The sequence below is a fragment of the Astatotilapia calliptera genome, chromosome 9 (assembly GCF_900246225.1).
Source record: "Astatotilapia calliptera chromosome 9, fAstCal1.2, whole genome shotgun sequence".
Classification (NCBI taxonomy): domain Eukaryota; kingdom Metazoa; phylum Chordata; class Actinopteri; order Cichliformes; family Cichlidae; genus Astatotilapia; species Astatotilapia calliptera.
This window is the reverse complement of record NC_039310.1, coordinates 6,337,737-6,356,679: the sequence shown is the minus strand read 5'-3', so window position 1 is coordinate 6,356,679 and position 18,943 is coordinate 6,337,737. Positions and strand designations below refer to the sequence as shown.

The 18,943-nt window shown below is 45.2% G+C and overlaps 1 protein-coding gene across 2 annotated transcripts in view; it reads left to right on the top strand.

Annotated features, from left to right (window-relative positions):
- The window catches only part of zeb1b (zinc finger E-box binding homeobox 1b), a 48,816-nt gene extending 31,454 nt beyond the window's left edge, over window positions 1-17,362 (top strand). The window contains exons 2-8 of one of the 2 annotated variants that reach the window (XM_026179107.1): window positions 2,102-2,257; window positions 7,666-7,827; window positions 8,720-8,922; window positions 9,180-9,285; window positions 9,747-11,449; window positions 12,734-12,911; window positions 13,582-17,362. In XM_026179107.1, the coding sequence (XP_026034892.1) occupies window positions 2,102-2,257; window positions 7,666-7,827; window positions 8,720-8,922; window positions 9,180-9,285; window positions 9,747-11,449; window positions 12,734-12,911; window positions 13,582-14,321 (3,248 nt within the window). In that variant the 3' untranslated portion in view covers window positions 14,322-17,362. Of the gene's footprint in view, window positions 1-2,101; window positions 2,258-7,665; window positions 7,828-8,719; window positions 8,923-9,179; window positions 9,286-9,746; window positions 11,450-12,730; window positions 12,912-13,581 lie in introns of both variants that reach the window. The other variant, XM_026179106.1, reaches the window with a different exon arrangement.
- Window positions 17,363-18,943: the final 1,581 nt, after the last annotated feature.

Here is an 18,943-nt window from a genome sequence, read left to right as displayed (position 1 = left end):
AATGAAGTGCTGCACCCTGAGCGGACAATCCCCGGCTGGGTCGCTCTTACAGCAGAGAGAGAGTTTGGCATTGTTAGGCAGACAAGCAAGAAGAACCGATGCAGAGCAGTTCATACATAGCAACGCGACATCAAGCTAATTAATTATAGCTTTATTTGAATGGGATCCCAGCTTTGTGGCTTCAATTGTTCTTGCCTGTCAAGGTCTTTAAATAGATTGCAGGATGTATCCTGGATAGCGGAGCCAAAGGATGTGCAACACCCTGCCGAATGTATCTCTTGAGTGTGGCGCTCACATCACGATAAAGAAAAAGAGAACCTACTCTTTTTCTCAGAGAAAGAGGAAAGAGGTTGTGAGTGAAATAGTTCTCCTGATGAACCCCGATTGGATTTCACAGCTGCGGCACAGCAGCGATGACCCCGCGCAACGACTCGCAGAATAACAGCTCCTCTCCCTCCTCAACCGCCTTTCATCCCTCGCCGCCCCCCTCGGCCTTTTGCACAGTTACTGAGTGAATACGAACCAGTTGTAAATGACCCGCACGACGCAAAAGACAGAAGGAGAGCGACCTCGCTGAAACAATTCTCATTGATTGAACCAGAGGCTCACGATTCTCCCAGATACGCCTCCTCCTGACAAATTTGCAGCCACTTCAGAAAGAGGTGGGCGAGTGGGGATGGGGAGAGTGAAGGGAAAAAACTGTTCAGGTGCTTTGTACTCAGTGCATATTCTGTGAGTGAATGCAGGTGGTGTGTGCGTGTGATAGAGCGCGTTGTGTGATGTGAGATAAAGTAGCCAGAGAGCTAGTTTGAGCGCCGCAGCCCGGGCCCTCTGCTGACGGGGCTGCTCTCGCTGGAGAATTGATTTGGCCTCCGAGAGGATCTGTAGCTCTCTCTGTGGAACAGAGGGATGGAGGAGGAGGGGAGGGGAGGAATGGACGGAGAGTGGGTGGAAGTAGCACAGGTGGAATTGAGAGATGGTGGAAATGAAAAGAAGACACGGGAGCACACAGCCAGCGCTCGCACACACACACACACAAATGTGAAACAGACAGTCGGTCAGGAAAATTTACTCCCCGTAATAACCCTCTCTGTAGGCTGGCTGTCTCGATGTCTCCTGGCTCCTTCAGCCCGAGCAGGTCACACCGACTCCCACACAGCACACACACCACTTCAGCACGAAATCTAATGATCTCACACACTGCTTTAGTGTGCCTGTGCGTGTGTGTGCAAGTGTGAATGTTCTCTGTTCCTCTGCTGCACGGAGCCTGTTGTTCAGAAGTTTGTCTTCACCGTTGGATTCAGATCGCTCACATTTTACTGCACCGAGCATCAAAAACGTCTCCGGCATTATTTTTAACGGCCCCTCGTTCACTCCGTGTGGTTTTATTCTCTCTGGCTTTAACAACACCCCCCCCCCCCTCGGTAGGGGTCATTTTAAGTTTCATCTAATCTATTTAGCCTGGGTTATTGGGTTGGGTTTATTTAACTGGTGCTCCCACTCCCTGCCCCCTCCTCCTCCTGCTCCTCCTTCAGCCATTCCCTTTAATAGTTTTGACATTTAAATGACATAGTACATATATTTAACCTCGCTGGCTCCTTGCACACTCAGCGCTCATAAACACAACGCACATACAGCACACCTCTTATTACCTTAATCAAAAAAATACAAATGCCAAATGTGTGCAGCTTCTAGGATTGTTGTGGATACATTTTTTGTGGTCTTAGGAGTCAGTCAGCATCACATAATGGAAGTTTTAAGACTGTGACAGCCACAACAAACTCACAATAAATCACAACAACCGAAGGTCTCTTCACGTTCATCCTTTCACAGTGTAAACCGCTGCTCTCCGTCGCTTTTTGAAGCCTTGCTGCTCACTCGGTGAACAGCGGGAGACGGAGCTGCTCAGCGTACAGTCCACAGATTAGTGTTTTAGGAAAAATCCGCCTATGACAAGTGATACTGCTGTGGGTTTGGATCCCAAAGTTAGCCGTTCAATTACCAAACATTTATCTCCAATTATCTCCGTACCGCCCCAGCAGCTTCTCAAAAACATGCACCCCAGTCATTCTGATGTCTTCCCTTGTTTCTTCTTTTCCAGTCACTAACTACAATAATGTGGTGGAAGCCGGCTCAGACTCGGACGACGAGGACAAGCTGCACATCGTGGAGGAGGAAGGCAGCCTGGCGGACGGGGCCGACTGCGAAAGCACCCTGCCAGAAGATGAGCACCCCAGGGAGCACTGCTGGGACCGAGGTGAGGATGCGCAGTGTGTTGTCAGTTGTTGTGAAGCAAGCCTACCAGCTATCTTGGCCTCTTTCTGAAACACAGTTGATGTTTTTGCACCAGGAAAAAGCTCCAAACGAGTGCTCGCGTAATCTGATTTTCTGCTTTGAGATTCGAACGTAACATGATTTAGTATTTGCTACACCTGTCTGTAGACAAATGCTGGTTTGTTCAGTATCTGAAGATGAACAACTATCAGAACATTTATATTTTTATCATTTCTCCTCTGACTGGCGTTCGTGCCACACTTATTTCTGAAAAAGCTTCTTGTTTTTTGGGGGTTGTTTATGCATTTGCTGTTGTTTTAACCTCAGCAAATGGACCGTAGGCTAAGTTAAGAAAGGCCTCGCTGACATCTGCACACAGTTAAGTACCAGGCTTTGTCTCATTGTGAAACAGAGTGTGAGGAAACAGGTACTACATCCAGCTATGGCAGGAAGCATGATATTAAACAAAGACAATGCCAACAGAGGGAGAGACCTTCAAGCAGAAAAAAAATAACCTTGTGGCCCACCGAGTCAGTGGAATGCTTTATGGCACTGGTGGGCATTGGCGGGGCCTCCGTGAACTTCTTTTTACCTCAAAGCACGCGGAAGTGACATCAGAGGCAGCTCACCGCCACAGGAAGGGGCTGACGTCACAGCACTCCCCCCTCCTACCCACACTAAACAACAATTGCAGGTGCTGAAGGACGTTGGTGTTTCAACCTGGGCTCAAGGCCTCTGTGCTGCTGACCTCACACTGCATGCGCACATAAATCTGTATTCGTACTTGTGGCGCTGTGAGCTTCAGGCTTGTGCCAAGAACTGAAGGTAATGAGATATTCAGCATTTTAGCCTGTTGTGCTACTTGGTCGTTTTGGGCTGTGATGTGTGAAACAGAAAGGAGGCTTCAGTTTAGCCAGAGCTCAGGTTAGCAGAGTGAAAATGTCCAGTAACATATCACTTTCAGTCTGTGCAGTGATTTTTTAATGTATTTTAATTCCTTTGCAGTGAGCAGCCTTCAGTTTTTGTCGCACAGTCACACCACAGACCTGTGCACGCCGCAGCCACCTATTCACCAGACGATGCTGTCATTCTCATCACTGCTCTCCAGCTGTAGCTCCTCGCATCAGGGGAAAGTTGGAGGAAGAATAATGTCATTGGTCTTGGCTCGGGCTTGTGAACATTAAACACTTCAAAAGCATGAGTTACACTGAAACAGCTCAGTGAGCTGGCCGTGCTCCACAGTTATGCCTGATCAGGCATATTTTCTTTTGCCTTCAGTCATGTACAAACACACACGCTCTGTCTAGCCCACATCTCATACATCAAGCAGCATCTTAGCTGTCGCCCTGGATCGCACTGATGAAACACGGGAAAGCCGCAGTCCTTTAAACAAACCCTTGCTCTCGGCCCTTCATCTCTCCTGCACTCCTGAGAACAGAGTATCTGGTGCAAGCCTTGAAAAAGTGACCACCACCCACTAGTCTTCTCCTCAGCAGAGCCCGGTTTGCTTCAAATTAAAGCCTTGACACCCATTCTCCAGAGACTGCTGTGCTCCAAACTGGAAAAAAATGTTGTTTTTCTGCACCGTCCCTACTTTCCTTTTTTTACCTCCTCATCCATTCCCTCACCATTTCTGTCCTTGGGAATCATTCCTCTTGATTATACGGTATCATGGGTCGCCCTGCTCGCTGTCATTACTCATTCACTCCTAAATGATTGTGGAGCAGCGCAGTATTGTTGCAGTAAACTGCAGTCTGCTGTCCTCTAAGGACAGGCTGACTAAGTCATGAGGAGGGAAAGGTAAAGAGAGCGGTGACCTGGGAGGGCCTCTGCTTTACATTTAATGACTCGAGGAGTGTGATTACATCTCAGAGAATAGGTAGGCTGGAGCTGGAGAGCTTTGATATGGCGAGGCTGCAGTGAAAGGCTGGGGAAACACAGTCTTCCCTGTTTCCTCACTGTTAGCTTAATATGCAGAGACAATATTTGATGCTTGCTGAAACTCCATTTTGTGGTTCTCTGTGGCTTCATGGACGCACATCAACACCTACAGTGCGTTCCTGTGTGCCTCACATCATGTGATGTTAAAACTGAGCCACGGGAAAGGAAGAAACCCCCGAGGGTTGGAAGGATTGCTCAGTAGAGACTCAGAGCACAAATGTTTGATATCACTAAGCCAAGGATAAGTAAATCATTGTGGACTTGGAAATACCTCACATCCCTTCTCCTGCTGACAGGAGATAAAGTGGAACATCTTTTCTAACGAGTGCCTGTGTGAATCCCGATTGCTGATACGCATCGCCCAGCCGAGATAGAATCGGCAGACGGGTCTGGACGCACGACCACAGGAAGCAGCAGGGGCAAAGGTTGGCCAGGGCAGGAAATGCATCATGGGACAGCATTGTATCTTGTTGCAGAGATGTGGGCAGAGAAGGGAGCGAGGGAAAGAGAAGAGGAGAGAGTGGGTGGTCTGGTGATTTTGTTCTAAGATGTGCTGTAGTTGGGTTACACCGTGCAATAAATAGTTTTTTAGACAGGAGCTGCAACAGAACATCCTGCTACAACCTCACGGGGGCCGAGTTTCTGCAGCTGTTTTGTAACTCGCTTGTGCAGCGGTGCATTCACATCCCTGTGTCAGCAACATAAATGGCCTATGTGTGATGTTTCATAGCAGGGGAGCAGCCTGATAACACGGAGCCGCCTCGGCAAAGCCCGCGAACCCTTCTGGCCGGGCTCTGTACCTAGCAAAGAGCCGAGAGAAACACGTCATACCTTTCCAACACGCACCCCCAACTGGGACTCTACTTCACACACACGCTTAACATTTTGGTAGCCTAAAGGTGTGTTTGGATGTTGCCTTTAAGCGTGAGATGGGAGCTAAACCCAGCTTGCTGTAGCAAAGTGCTGATCTGCTGTCGGATCATCAGTTTGCCACATGTGACACATGTTCTGCACGTCAGCATAACTTTAAAATATGAAGCTTTCACTTCCAACCGACTCTCGTGTCTGCCAGTTAAACGCAGCTCACCAAGCAGCAGATGTCCATGGAAGCTGCTTTCTGGGCTAATTTTGCTCAGCCCGTCATGACCTTTATCGAGCCCTGAAATAGTGAAATGAATAAAATCTGCCCATCAGATCTGTTCCATATTTAACCAATGATGGGTTTAGATCCCATTAGCTCCAGTAGAGAAATTAAAATATTACCACCCACCCCAAAAAAAAGTGTTGATGAGATAAGTTTAAAACATGAAATGTAGGAGAGGTATATTTTTAAACCATTGAAAAGCATGTCTAAAAATGAGCTTCCTTTTCTGTAACTTCACAGTGTGGAGTTAGATCACATGTGTTATGTTTTTTTAAAAACAGGCCTGTCTTCTTATCTGGATTGGCCAGTATGTATCGTGCGAGATAAAATAATTGATTGATCTTCCTGTAGCAAGACACGTCTTGCTCAGAATTGGATACTTGGCCACTTTTAAACCAGGCTGATTTCATACTGTGAATATATGGCAAGTACAGTGTATGTACTTGAGGCGTGTCTGCTACTTACTCACAGTTGTTCCTCTGTTATTTATTCGTGCTGTGCTTTCTCTTGTTGGACTTTGCGGAAGTGTGAATGTGACTGCTGATGATTTGTGTGTCTCTCTGGGTTAGCTGTGTGATAAACTGGTCCACCTGGTTAGGATCAACTGCGGTGACGCTCACTGGATTTAAGCAGTGAAGGATGGGATTCAACTCTGTGACCAAATTTAGATGGAAAAGGATCTCTTCCCTCTCTCTGTCTTTTCACCTTTAACTTTTTCAACTAATCTGAATGTGGTTCAGATGTGTGGCAGAGTTGTCTTTTGAATGGCTTTTTGCTGAGTGGGAGGTGGTTAATTCAGCTTACCTCTGCTACGGTCGTTTTTTTTTAACTCATCAGAGCAAATGCTAGATATTGATTTTCTCATCTAACCCTTAGCCAGAAAGCCATTTCCCAAAATGCCAAATGATTTCTTCTGCTATGAAAAATGAGGTAAACATGTCTACGGGGTGTTACTGTTGCTGCTGAGGTCATGGGAGAAAAGCTGAGTGATATTCAGGGGGTTTTCAGCCCCCTAGTGTGGGCTGAGAATTCCTCGATTAGACTTTCTCAGCACCTGCTGCTGGCTTGTGCTTTCACACACACACACACACGTTCATCAACAGACCGCCTCGTTCTCCATATTATCTCCCACGGGCTCATTCCAGGATGGGAGGTTTTCTTCAAACGGTCTTTAATAACCATAGCAACAAATGAGTGCCCTCATATTGTTTCACAGCTTTGTTAAGGTGCGCCAGAGGAAGCCGGAGTGAGGCTGTGCGTAAGAGCGCTGGTATTCACTGTGCGTCGGCGAGTCATGAAGTGCTACACCTGTTCCCGTCTCTGAGGAGAAAACAGCTGGCCCCGTCGTTCAGCACGCTCACAATTCACAAAACACAATCCTCAAATCTGCACTAAGCAGGGGTAGAGCTTAAATCGAGCCATAAAACATCTGCCTGGTAAACACCAGCGCAGTAGACTTTGCTTTTAGCTCATAGCTCACTATTCCAATTATTCTCTGTAATGACACACACAGGCACGCTAACATATCCATAATATCCATTGAGGAATAATGCTTGTGTTTAATAGCTGACATGCTATACCTGGTTCCGGCAGCCACTCCAGGAAGCGCTGCGAGAGCAGAGATAGAAAGAAGGAAGGAAGCTTTCATGCATCCCCAAGTCTGTCCTCAGGTTACACTTCCTATAACCGCAGCTTGGTCATTAGTGCTCGTTACTAGCTAGTCGGGCTCACGTGATGTGGAGAAGGAAGGCGCTCGGCTTCCACATACAGCACCTCATTTGCTGGGATATTAAGCACAGTCTAAAGGCCAAGCCTCTTCAGAGAACACAGTGTTTGTGCGTCCATGTGTGTGTGTGTGTGTTTGTGTGTGCTGGGTCTCGTGAAATGTCTGTCTGCTGCAATGCATTAGGACAAGATTCATCACCTAATTATCAGTCCAGTCTCTACAAGTGCCTTACCTAACATAGGGAACAGAGGCTGTCCATTCACTTCTAACAAAGAGCATGGTGTTCATACAGTAGCCTCTGGCCTTTGATGTTAATTAGTTTCTCATCCTATTGTGAAGTGTAGCATTCAGGATGTTGTGTTTTTCCCCCTCAACGCCGCACGCCTCGTTCTGGGCTTGTGGGATTCAGTTCAGTCATGACACTCTTTTTGACACCATGGATTATTGCATCTCATATACAAAGGTTAAGGTTTCATGTGTGCAGCGTGCATCAATAGAAAAAAAGGTGTCAAAATAACGAGGTAATCAATAACATTTCTGCAGTTGAGGCTGTAATCACTCTATGTTTGTCCTCTCGCAGTGAAGGAGGATTGTGTTTCGGATGGCGAGGATGATGTGAGCACAGACGCCCTCGTAGAGGAGATGCTCCAGCAGGGAGACACAGCCGTCATCTACCCAGAAGCCCCGGACGACGAGCCTCAGCGCCAGGGCACTCCCGATACCGGCATCCACGACGAGAATGGTACAGGGCATTGCTCGCTCTAAAACACACTTTTCATCTTAGATCTCAAAGCTACAGCAACCCACCCAGTAATTACTCGCCCCAGGGGGGCGGGGGGGAAACAGCTCTACCTGCTCACTGTATCACCTCTGGTGTTAACTCCACCCCATTAGCGCCACTTTCCGACATCATTACACACACTGCTATTTGTTAAGTGCAGCACACTGGGGCCTTTATGACTCCCGGGCTTTTGGCTTTTACCTGCTACCACTGAGAGGAAAAAAAGAAAAAGGGAGGTGAGAGGGAGGGAAGGAGGGAGGGATAGTGAGAGGAGGAGGAAAAAGCAACACCTGAGTAAATTTGTCACGTCTGTGTGAGCTCTGACTCACAGCTACCTGAGCGATAATGTGTGTGCATTCCCATCTCGAGGCCCTCACCTGTCCCGCAGGGGAAACTTAATACATCACCTGTTAACAAAGTAATGTTTTACCTGTGTGGGAGCTGGCCAACTGAGACCCTGTGTTAACCAGATTGGATCCAGACGGGAGGCTGTTGTTTACCACGCTCACTTTTCTCCGCGTGCGTGGGCGTTTTTTGAAATGCTTCAAATGCGCAACAGGACATCGGATCATGAGATATGAAGGGAGTGAAAGCTGCAAGTGCTTCTGAAGTGCAAATGAAGTCTCAAAATGTGGTTGTATACATATGTTTTGTTTACAAAGACAGGCAGGCATTTGGATAGATGATTAATCATCCATTTGGGTACCTGTGTCCTGTTTACCTGTGGGGGAGGATCCCTCAGGGATTGGTTAAATAGCACAGGAGTCGCACTGTGGCAGGCCACGTGTAACATCAGGAGTTTTTAACCCCTTCTTCTTTCCCCTGCTCACTCTCTGCTCTTCTTTTCCACTAGGAACTCCGGATTCATTCTCTCAGCTGCTCACCTGTCCGTACTGTGCACGGGGCTACAAGCGCTACAGCTCTCTGAAGGAGCACATCAAGTACAGGCACGAGAAGACGGAGGAAAGCTTCAGCTGCCCCGAGTGCAACTACAGCTTCGCCTACCGCGCCCAGCTGGAGAGGCACATGACGGTCCACAAGAGTGCACGAGATCAGGTAGAAACTGACTTCTGACAATTTCTTTTTCACAGAACGATTAGAGATGATTTGTTCCAGTAGCACACCTGCTTGCACAACGCTGTAGCGATTGTTCAAATCGACCCTGCTTATCTTAGCTTAGTTTCCTTAGCAGCTTCCAAACAGGATGAATAAACAAGAACTTTTGCCCTCCATTGATTAATGACATGAATTAGTCGCAGTTCAAAGGTTGCGTTTCCACTGTATATCTCACTGCCTCACCCCTCTCCCGACAGAGACACATCACACAGTCGGGAGGCAATCGTAAATTCAAGTGCACTGAATGTGGCAAAGCATTTAAATACAAGCACCATCTGAAGGAGCACCTACGCATTCACAGCGGTGAGTGGACAACCCCTGTCTCCATGGCAGCGTATTGTGTATGCGTGTGTGTGTTTGTGGATGGGCATGTGCTTGGACGTGAGCGGGGCGGGCGTACGCCTCGCGAGCCTCTGTTGGCCGCAGATGTTTGAGTCTCCTCTGAAGCAATATTTATGTTTTATTTCTGTTTCAGCCAATTCCCCATATTTAGATATCCTTCATCATGTTTCAGTCCATTGTGTGCTCTTCCTTAATGTGCAATAATTGGTGTTTCTTTTGGCATTATGGGACAGCAATTAGAGAAGGGCATTTCCCACTGGTGCTATTACATCAGCGTTTAAGCATGCATTAGAGCTTTTTCCTGTCGTGCTGCTCATAGCCTAGCTTGCTCATTTAGCTTCATTCACTAATGGAAATTTGTTTCTCCTGCCCCCAACCGCCCTTTTCTTTTTCTCCCTTGTACACATTGTGGTTTTATCCAGGAGAGAAACCCTATGAGTGCTCCAACTGCAAGAAGCGCTTCTCCCACTCGGGCTCATATAGCTCCCACATCAGCAGTAAGAAGTGCATCAGCGTCATCTCAGTTAACGGCAGATCGCGCCTAGGAAACGCCAAAACCCAGAGCCAGGGTCAGTCACCAGGACTTTCAACACCACCCTCGGTCCTCCGCACTCAGATTAGGGAGAAGCTGGAGCACAGCAAGCCCCTGCAGGAGCAGCTGCCGCTAAACCAGATCAAGACAGAACCTGTAGACTACGAGTACAAGCCAACAGTGATATCGTCCCCGACTGTGACCGCCATGAATGGCGGCGTTTTCGGCGGAGGAGCTGCAGCTCCTCTGCAGGGCACAGTGCAAGCTGTGGTCCTACCCACTGTGGGGCTGGTATCGCCCATCAGCATCAATCTGGCAGACCTGCAGAATGCGCTCAAAGTGGCGGTGGATGGTAATGTCATCCGTCAGGTGCTAGAAAACAATGCCAAAGGCCAGGTGAACTCGGGGCTAACCACTGGAACGCTTCACACCCCACAACAGCAACTCATCTCAGCCATCAGTCTGCCAATAGTGGGTCAGGATGGAAATGCAAAAATCATTATCAACTACAATTTGGACCCCAACCAGGGTCAGCTAACAGCCCATAATCTAAAGAAAGAGCCAGAGCCTATGTCACCAGCTCAAACCACCACCAACACGTTCAAGTCCCAGAAACTCCCAGAAGATCTGACTATCAGAGGCAACAGGGCCAATGAGACAAAAGAAAAAGAGGAGAAGACCACTAAGACTTGTCTCCTGTGTGACAACTGTCCCGGTGGGCTGGATGCACTCCACGCCCTAAAGCACTGCAAGAAGGATTGTCTCAAACTGAATGGCGCAGGCCTGGATAGGTCCGATTCTACTATTGCTGCCCTGCTGTCAGACGGAGGTCTCTGCAGCCAGCCCAAGAACCTGCTGTCACTGCTCAAGGCCTACTTTGCCTTAAACGCAGAGCCCACCAAGGATGAGCTGGCCAAGATCTCTGACTCGGTCAGCCTCCCGGTCTCTGTGGTAAAGAAGTGGTTTGAAAAAATGCAGGAGGGTCAGATATCTCTGGGTGCCCCAACACCTCCCTCAGAGGAAGAGGACACTTGTGAATCTAACAGCGTGGTGTCTCTGGTCCCAGGGAAGGACAAAGCCACTATAATTCCTCCTGTGACCCAGGACAGCCCAACAGAAGCTACCCCAGCAGAGATCAACGGCACTCACAGCTCGCCGGCCTCCCCTTCGCCACTAAATCTGACAGCCGGAGGTCCTGGCCCAGCGAAGAAAACCCAGAGCACCGAGGGACCCCTAGACCTATCGCTGCCGAAGCCAGCCAGAGATGAAGCAGAGAGAGCGGCCAATAAAACCTGCCTTTACCCCTCCCCTTCCTCTGGCTCCGCCAACATGGACGAACCCCTAAACTTAACTTGCACAAAGAAAGAGGCATTGCCACTCTCAGCCATGGGCACCTGCCCCACCGCACTGTACGCCAGCCAGCCAAGTGCCAAATCTCTTGACATCGTCACCACAATGCAATGCCTAAGAGCACTAGCCACCAACAACAAACAGACTATCTTGATCCCCCAGCTGGCTTACACCTATACCACTACAGCAAACAGCCCCGCAGGGACCGAAACGCACGAAACCATCCACCTCAACGGAGTCAAGGTGTGCACCATTTATGTCCCCTCATTTTATTAGCAGCAGAGCTGATACAATGATGCTACTCGAATTTGCACACTAAATATGAAGCTAGCTAGCCATCTGCTAGCTTATGTAAATATGTAAAACAAAGGTTCTGACTCATCGCTAATAGGACACACTAATTAACTGTTACCTTTTATTTACGTGCCAAAGGAGACAGAAAGGGTTATGTTACCTTTTGATAGAGCCAGGCCAGCTGTCACGCCCCTTTCAAGGCTTTATGGTACTCTAAGCTAAGAGGCTAGTGGTAGCTTCATATTTTCCCATCTCTTAATCGTTTAATCGCTAGCTTAAAAAGCTAAACTATTACACCCATTTCCAGCTCTTTGTTTTTATTCACAGAGCAGTTTTGCATGATTTACAGTTCAGATTAATCCCGGTGCCACTCCTTTATTCAGCAGAATAGCTCCCTTTAAGCATATTTTTCATAATTAACACTTTAATTCTAATGCTTACAAAAGAGCTTAATTAGTTTCCTGAGTTATCAGAAAATATGTTTGCCTTCAATTATGTGAGTTATATAAAGGATTGAGGGTTTAATCCATGAACAACTTTGAGAATCAAGTGCATCGGAATCAAGTTGGCTTTTATCTTTTTCGGAGCAATCAGTCAAAACATTCAATCCATGTACGGGCTTGTTGTTCAGAACCACCATCACCTGATAGATAGTCTGAAACCATCCAAAATCAAATCAATAAGTCATATATAGAAATGTCAAAATTGGGCTCTTTGTAAAAATGATAGCCCTTAATAGTTCTTCATTGTGCAGACATCTAATGGGCCTCTAATGATGGATGTAGATGCCTGGGTGTGTGAGTGATCTTCCTGGGCTGTCACCCAGAGGACATGAGGCTGCACTTTACTGCAAAGCTTCTATTGATCTGTTGGAATCTGTTTAAGCGCCGCACCTCTGCCTGCCGCATTGATTTATCGCTGTTGTATTATACTTTTGTGTTAAGTGGATTGGCATAGACCTGTCTTGTAAAAAGGAGCCCTATGCATATATATTTGCTCCTTAGCCATGCCAAGCAGCCTGTTTGACTACAGCAGTGGATAGGTTGCTAGGTTCAGAGTTTCTAGGAAAAGATTGGTAAAAACCTATGATCAGGGGATGATTCAGTACCACATCCCACAAAGGACACATAGTTTACTGGTATTCTGAGTCATCAATTGTCTTTTGCTGTCAAACAGATTGAGCATAACTATGCATTCCTACAAGTGTGTCTAATTTCTCATATTCCCCAGGAGGACAGGCAAGACACGGGTTCAGAGGGTGTTTCCACAGTCGAGGAGCAGAACGACTCAGACTCGGGCCCTCCGAGGAAGAAGATGAAGAAGACGGATAGCGGCATGTACGCCTGCGACCTGTGCGACAAGATCTTCCAAAAGAGCAGCTCGCTCCTGAGGCACAAATACGAACACACAGGTAAACATTCGTGTTTCCCAGGGCCTTCACACAAACACACAAACAGAACCGGAACTTGTCTCACCATCGCTCACTCTGTTGGGTCCTGGGAAAGATGAGTCAGAGTGCGAGCAAAAGGGGGATTTTGAGCTACAGCATAAAGAAGGGTGGACACCTCCATTCCAGCAGGTATTACTCAACATGCACAGAAGAGGTCTGAGAATTTCTTTCCGCCAACTCCCCACCTCTGCGCTGCCAGCTTCTCATGTGAAGCAAGAGGCGAGCTCTGGTAGTGATTTGGATTGCTCCATGATGATGATTCTGTGGCCAAGCTCAGGTCAACACTCTCAGAGGCATTTTCGATGTTTTTTTTCTTTATTACTCTGATACCTGGCTCGGGACCACAGTTTTCGGCTCCAAATGATCTCATGCTAGGTGAAACTAGCTGCTCCCTGCCTGGATAAAGTTTTCTTGAAAGTTTTGAAGCACAATCGTTGTGATTTTGTTGTATTGTTTGGAAATGTTCTCCTTGGATACACTGATGATAGATACTGATTTCAGCTTTCCGGCACTGGCACCTTTCAGACAGCATGATGGGGGATTTGCTCCCTGAATGTTTATTGTTAATATTTTCTCTTTGCATAAATATGTTTGATGTGTTGACATCTATTTGCTTTGTTATTCTCTGCAGGGAAGCGACCTCACGAGTGCGGCATCTGCAGCAAGGCCTTCAAACACAAACACCACTTGATCGAACATATGCGGCTCCACTCGGGGGAGAAGCCGTACCAGTGCGACAAGTGTGGCAAGCGTTTCTCCCACTCGGGCTCCTACTCCCAGCACATGAACCACCGCTACTCCTACTGCAAGAAGGAGACGCAGAGCCAAGCGGGAGGGCGGGAGAGCCCGGAGGAGGACGGCGAGACCCAGATCGACATGGAGGTCCTGAGCGGGGCACAGAGACAGCTCCTGGCCCCGTCCCAGCTGGACTCAGATGAGCGAGGGAGCAGCACCAGAGAGGATGAGGAGAGCGAGGAGGAGGAGGAGGAGGAAGGCGTGGTGGACATGGATGATATCCAGGTGGTGCAGATAGGGGACGAAGGAGGGGAAGAGGAGGACGAGCCAGAGGAGCGGAATGAGGAGGAAATGAAGAGAGTAGCGGTGGAAGAGGGAGGAGAGGAGGAAAAAAGCGAGACAGGAGAAGAGGAGGCTGACACCGGACAGGAGGATGGGCTCGGGAGCGTTCAGGAAGAAACCAACGTGGAGGAGGAGAAGGCGATGGAAACTGAAGGAAGCTCCCCTGAAGCTGAAACTGAAGGTGGCCTGAGCGAAAGAGAAGGAGGAGAGGTCGCAGAGGAGAGTCAAAGCGAAACAAACAGGAACGAGGTTTGTGAAGATGAGAAGCAGACGCCACGGGAGAAAGGAGACTAAACGAGGAACCAGACTCCTCTACTAGACACAATCAGACTCCTCCTCGCTGTGTGCAGAGGAAGAACGCACGAGATGATGTCTGGTCACTCTGACAGTTCACTACTGTGTAGAAATCCAGGTGTGCCTGAAAAAATACTAGTGACTTTTCCACAGGAGAACAGTTTCTCGCTGTTAGAAAAATCCATTTGTAAAGAAAAAGACGAAGACGAACGTGAATTTTAACAAATGAAGGACATGCATTATACAGACTTTGGAAGCTAGAGCCGACACGTTTTAGATAATGTTTTATTACTAAAACACCTTGGGTCATTTCTTTTTATCAGTGTTACTAATTTTATCACTCATATTTTAACCTTTAAAACCTGTACAGTTCGGGAGATATTTCTATATCTTTTTATTGCCAATGAACAAAAAAAAGTCAGTATTTTGTTAGGTTGGAAGGAAAATAAGAAAAAATCCTGTGCACTACAAGTGGCTTGGTTTACCTTTTGATGGAGCAGTTGAGTTGTGTTGTCTACCCTTCAGTATTACCGCATTAGATATACAATGCCATCATGCTAGCAGATGCTAGCGTTACAATTCTTTCTTTTTTTATAGTTTTGATTGGATCATGAGCCTTATGAAGAAAATATCATCAGCATTTAGTTCCTTCGAGACTTTGTTTTCTTCTTCTTTTTTTAAAATCAGCATTTAACAAAAATTGTTTGACATGTTGGGCAAATATTTTCTTTCTTGATACCAATTTGGTGTAAAGCTCAAAACCACTTAGCCATATTGGTAGCCTGGCAGCGTCTGAACAATTACTAGCACATTATAGATCATTAATTTAAACCCCTAAAACTGCACACAGTCATGTTTACCCCTGTGCAAATGCTTCACTGTGGCCTAAATGCAGTTCAATTGGCATTTCCCTCTCCTGGTTCTGCTGTCTTAAGATCAGGGTTTTTTCTTTAGTTATATAACCTTTCGTAGCTTCTATAAGATTAACATAAGGCATGGTCACATTTTATTGTGCAATCGTAAACTATGTTAGAAAACGCTATTACATGTCCCAGAGCAGACGTTTGCTAACGAGAGACTAAATGAGGCTACAGAAGTTTCTGGGAAATACTCAGCAGCTTAGTATTGGTGATGCCAAAGTCATGGCAAAGCCTAACTTTAGAACAATTTGTGGAGATGATTTTGCTTAACAAATCATGTTACGTATCTTTCAGGTTTCCACAGAGATTTTCCACGATAATCCAAAAGCCAGTGGAAAAATCTTACTGGCTTTTTATTGAAGGAATGCTAACTTCCAGGTTCACCTATAGAAAAGGCTGTTGTTCTATATAAAGATACAAAGTATATGTAGTATGTTGGAGTTATATTGAAAAGGGAAATTGTTTATGTTAAACTTTTCAAGAAAGTTTTTCACTAAATATCTATGAGATAGCCTGTTCATCTGTAATGCTGCTCTGCTACATGTGCTGCAACAGCTAACAGCTATGTAATGACACCAAATATAAAAGGCCTCAATTTCTGCAATTCTTAAAAACAAATCAAAAGTATCCCAATATCTTCTACATTTAAGCTGATAAAGCAGCACTCAAATATCCGTCGCCCTCTCCTTTAGACGGAGCCAGGCTACCTATTTCCCTTTGTTTCCATTAGCTTAGCTTATTGCTAAGCTAAGCTAATTTTAGTTACTAGCAAGACAGTATAAAGCTCAAAATGTCAAACAAATTATTTAAAGTTCAGAGCGAGCAGAAAGCGGATGTAGAAAACTGTCTCATCCTTCCTATAACCCCGCCCCCCCCCCCCCCAACTCAGAGCCTTATGCAAAAAAATAACATTAAAATGATCAAACTGAACAAGAGAAGCATGCATATCAAAAGTGCCACTGAATATTGCTGTTGGAGCTATGATCAGGTATTGCCGGGTCCAAGATCAACCGATAAGCCGGGATACTGTTAACTTTGGCTGGTGGCCGCACCAGAGAGAGTATAGTTTAGCGTAAAATGTGTTCCTGTGTTATAGATTTTAAAGAATTTGCTTTCACCTAATCTGAGAAACGAACGGAAAAAAAATTGCAATGCACATTTTGTTTTTCAAATGGGTGATGATGAAATACACTTTCTTATTTTTGACTGTGTCCTGCCTTTCTGAAGCTTATTCAGTGCACTTGTTTAAACACACCATGAAATGCTCAGATGTCTCTTCAGGTAACAAAATGTAGGCAAATATGAATCCTAGGAGTTTAATCCAACATCGTTTTACCTGTCAGTATTATTTTTTATTTCATTTTTTTTATTTGTTTTCATTTTTTTGCTCTTACGTTGTTTTATGTTCCGTGTCCGTGTGCGTACTGTATGTTTTCAGCAATGGCAGTATTATCCCCACCCCCAGCGAGTTGGGTATGTCTCTTTAGTCATAGAGAACTTTTATATTTATGTGTCTTATTTTTTATATTTCTTTATGGTTATTTATTACACTATGTAGTGTACAATACTGTAGTTTGTATTAATACGATAATATATTTTAGTATGGGACAAAAAAAGAATCAATGGCAAATAACTACAAGCCTGGAAAAATCAGACTCTGGCATACTGAAGTATGTTTTTGGAACAAATGAAGTGATGTTTTTCTTAGGGAAAAAAAGAAACTCGCACCCTGCAAGCCTGAAAATTGGAACCTGTGACCTCTGCATCCATTCTCATGTTAGTTTAGTTTTCTTTCCCCTTTCTAATATGAAGCTACTGAACTTTTGAAAACTAATTGTATGTCTAATAGCATGAGTGTGTTCTGTTGTATTGAAGGATGATCCTTAATCCCACAAATTGTCCTTTTTGCCAAGCCAAAATAATATTTGACGTACGTTCTTATTTGTTTTTATTTGTGCCAATTTGTTACTTTATATGTCAGTGTCATGACCGCACCCAGTTTTATATGCCCCCCCTCTTTAACACCCTCATCTTTTTTTATAGTGATTGTTTTTGTTTTGTCTTTTTTGTTCATTTTTTATGACTCCCCATCTCACAATAAAATACATCAATTACAAGCTGTTCGGTTTGTCATGAGATTTTTCATTAAGAGTTTGGAAATTACAAAACGCTCTTTCATGCACTTCTGCTTTCATGTCTTTCTAAGCTTTTGCTTTCTTAATCAGAATTTTGAAAATAATTTTGAAATGTTCATTTTAGAAAACACCGAATTAAATCTGGCTGTGGTGTAAAACATGGAGAAATGCAGTTCATGGTCACATTTTGTATTTGGGATTGATGTTGCTGCATGCTGCTGGGCAGCATGCAGTCGGGCTTTAACATCATTCTCGGCTCTTGGCTACACTGCAAAAACTCAAAATCCTACCAAGTATATTTGTCTAATTTCTAGTCAAAATATCTCATCAAACTTGTTTTTAGACTTTTTCCCACTTAATACGAGATATTTTTGCTTGAAATAAGTGGAATGAAATCTGCCATTGGAACTGTGGGGTAGCATAACATAAGCAGCAAGGAAAGTGACAGGAAGAAAGCATCAGCAGACTGTTCAAGTTTCTTTTAAGTGTCCTTTGTTTTCTGGCATCACCATTCAACAATTTTTCACTCAAAAAGTCAAAATCCCACCTGCTTTACACAGAATTCCACCCACAGCTGAACCCTTATTAATCCCTACCATTGAGAAAACAGGTTAGACCAAATAACACAGTCTAGACAAAGAAACAGGAATAAAATCATTCTTCCACTTAAACTCATTTACCCAACTGACAGTTTGAAAAGTCAGTCTCTTCCCACAATCCGACTCATGAGGTTATTTTAAAGTAAATAAATAATTTTACACAAAAGAAAAACCCCTTCATTTGGTTACACCCAATTAACTCGATCATTGACATCACACCCTATATAACCAGGAAGTACTCGGGCGGCCCCTCTCATACACCTGTTTTATATACTGGACCTGCGCAAAGGAACACAGAATGGTAAGTGTAACCAAACTACATGAACAAATGAAAGATTCAAATCAACTAATGATTAACTGACATTTAGCTTTAAGAACATTTGCACAGGTGTAATGAATGTAACCAATGCTACCACAAACAGACCGGGATGGTATGTAGAGCCAAGATTACATCTGCAGTGTCTACATTAAAGCAGTATGATTCATTATAAGATAACACAAGACAAATTAACAACATATGTAAGTGACAAATGGTAAATGAATGAAATCCCAGCCACTTTGTCACAGGAACAAGTGAAAATTCTCCAGAATTCTGTCTAAACACAGCTTTCTATATCTCACTGAAATGTTACTCTGTAGCTGATTGTCACATTTTAAGAGTGATGAGATATTTTGACTAGAAATTAGACAAATATACTTGGTAAGATTTTGAGTTTTTGGGTTGGCGTGCAGTAAATGAGAGTGCTTTATACAACTTGCCTCATTCACTCATATATACACACATAAGTGCTTTCTATTCACACAAGATGGATTCACTGGAGAGCAACTTGGGGGTTTGCGTCTTGCCCAAGGGTGTTTGGCATTAAGGCCGGAGCAGCCAGGGATTGAACCACCAACCTTCCAATTAGTAGATGTCCAGCCTCCTGAGCTACAGCCCCCCCTGTCTGTGCAGATGCTTGTGGCTAATG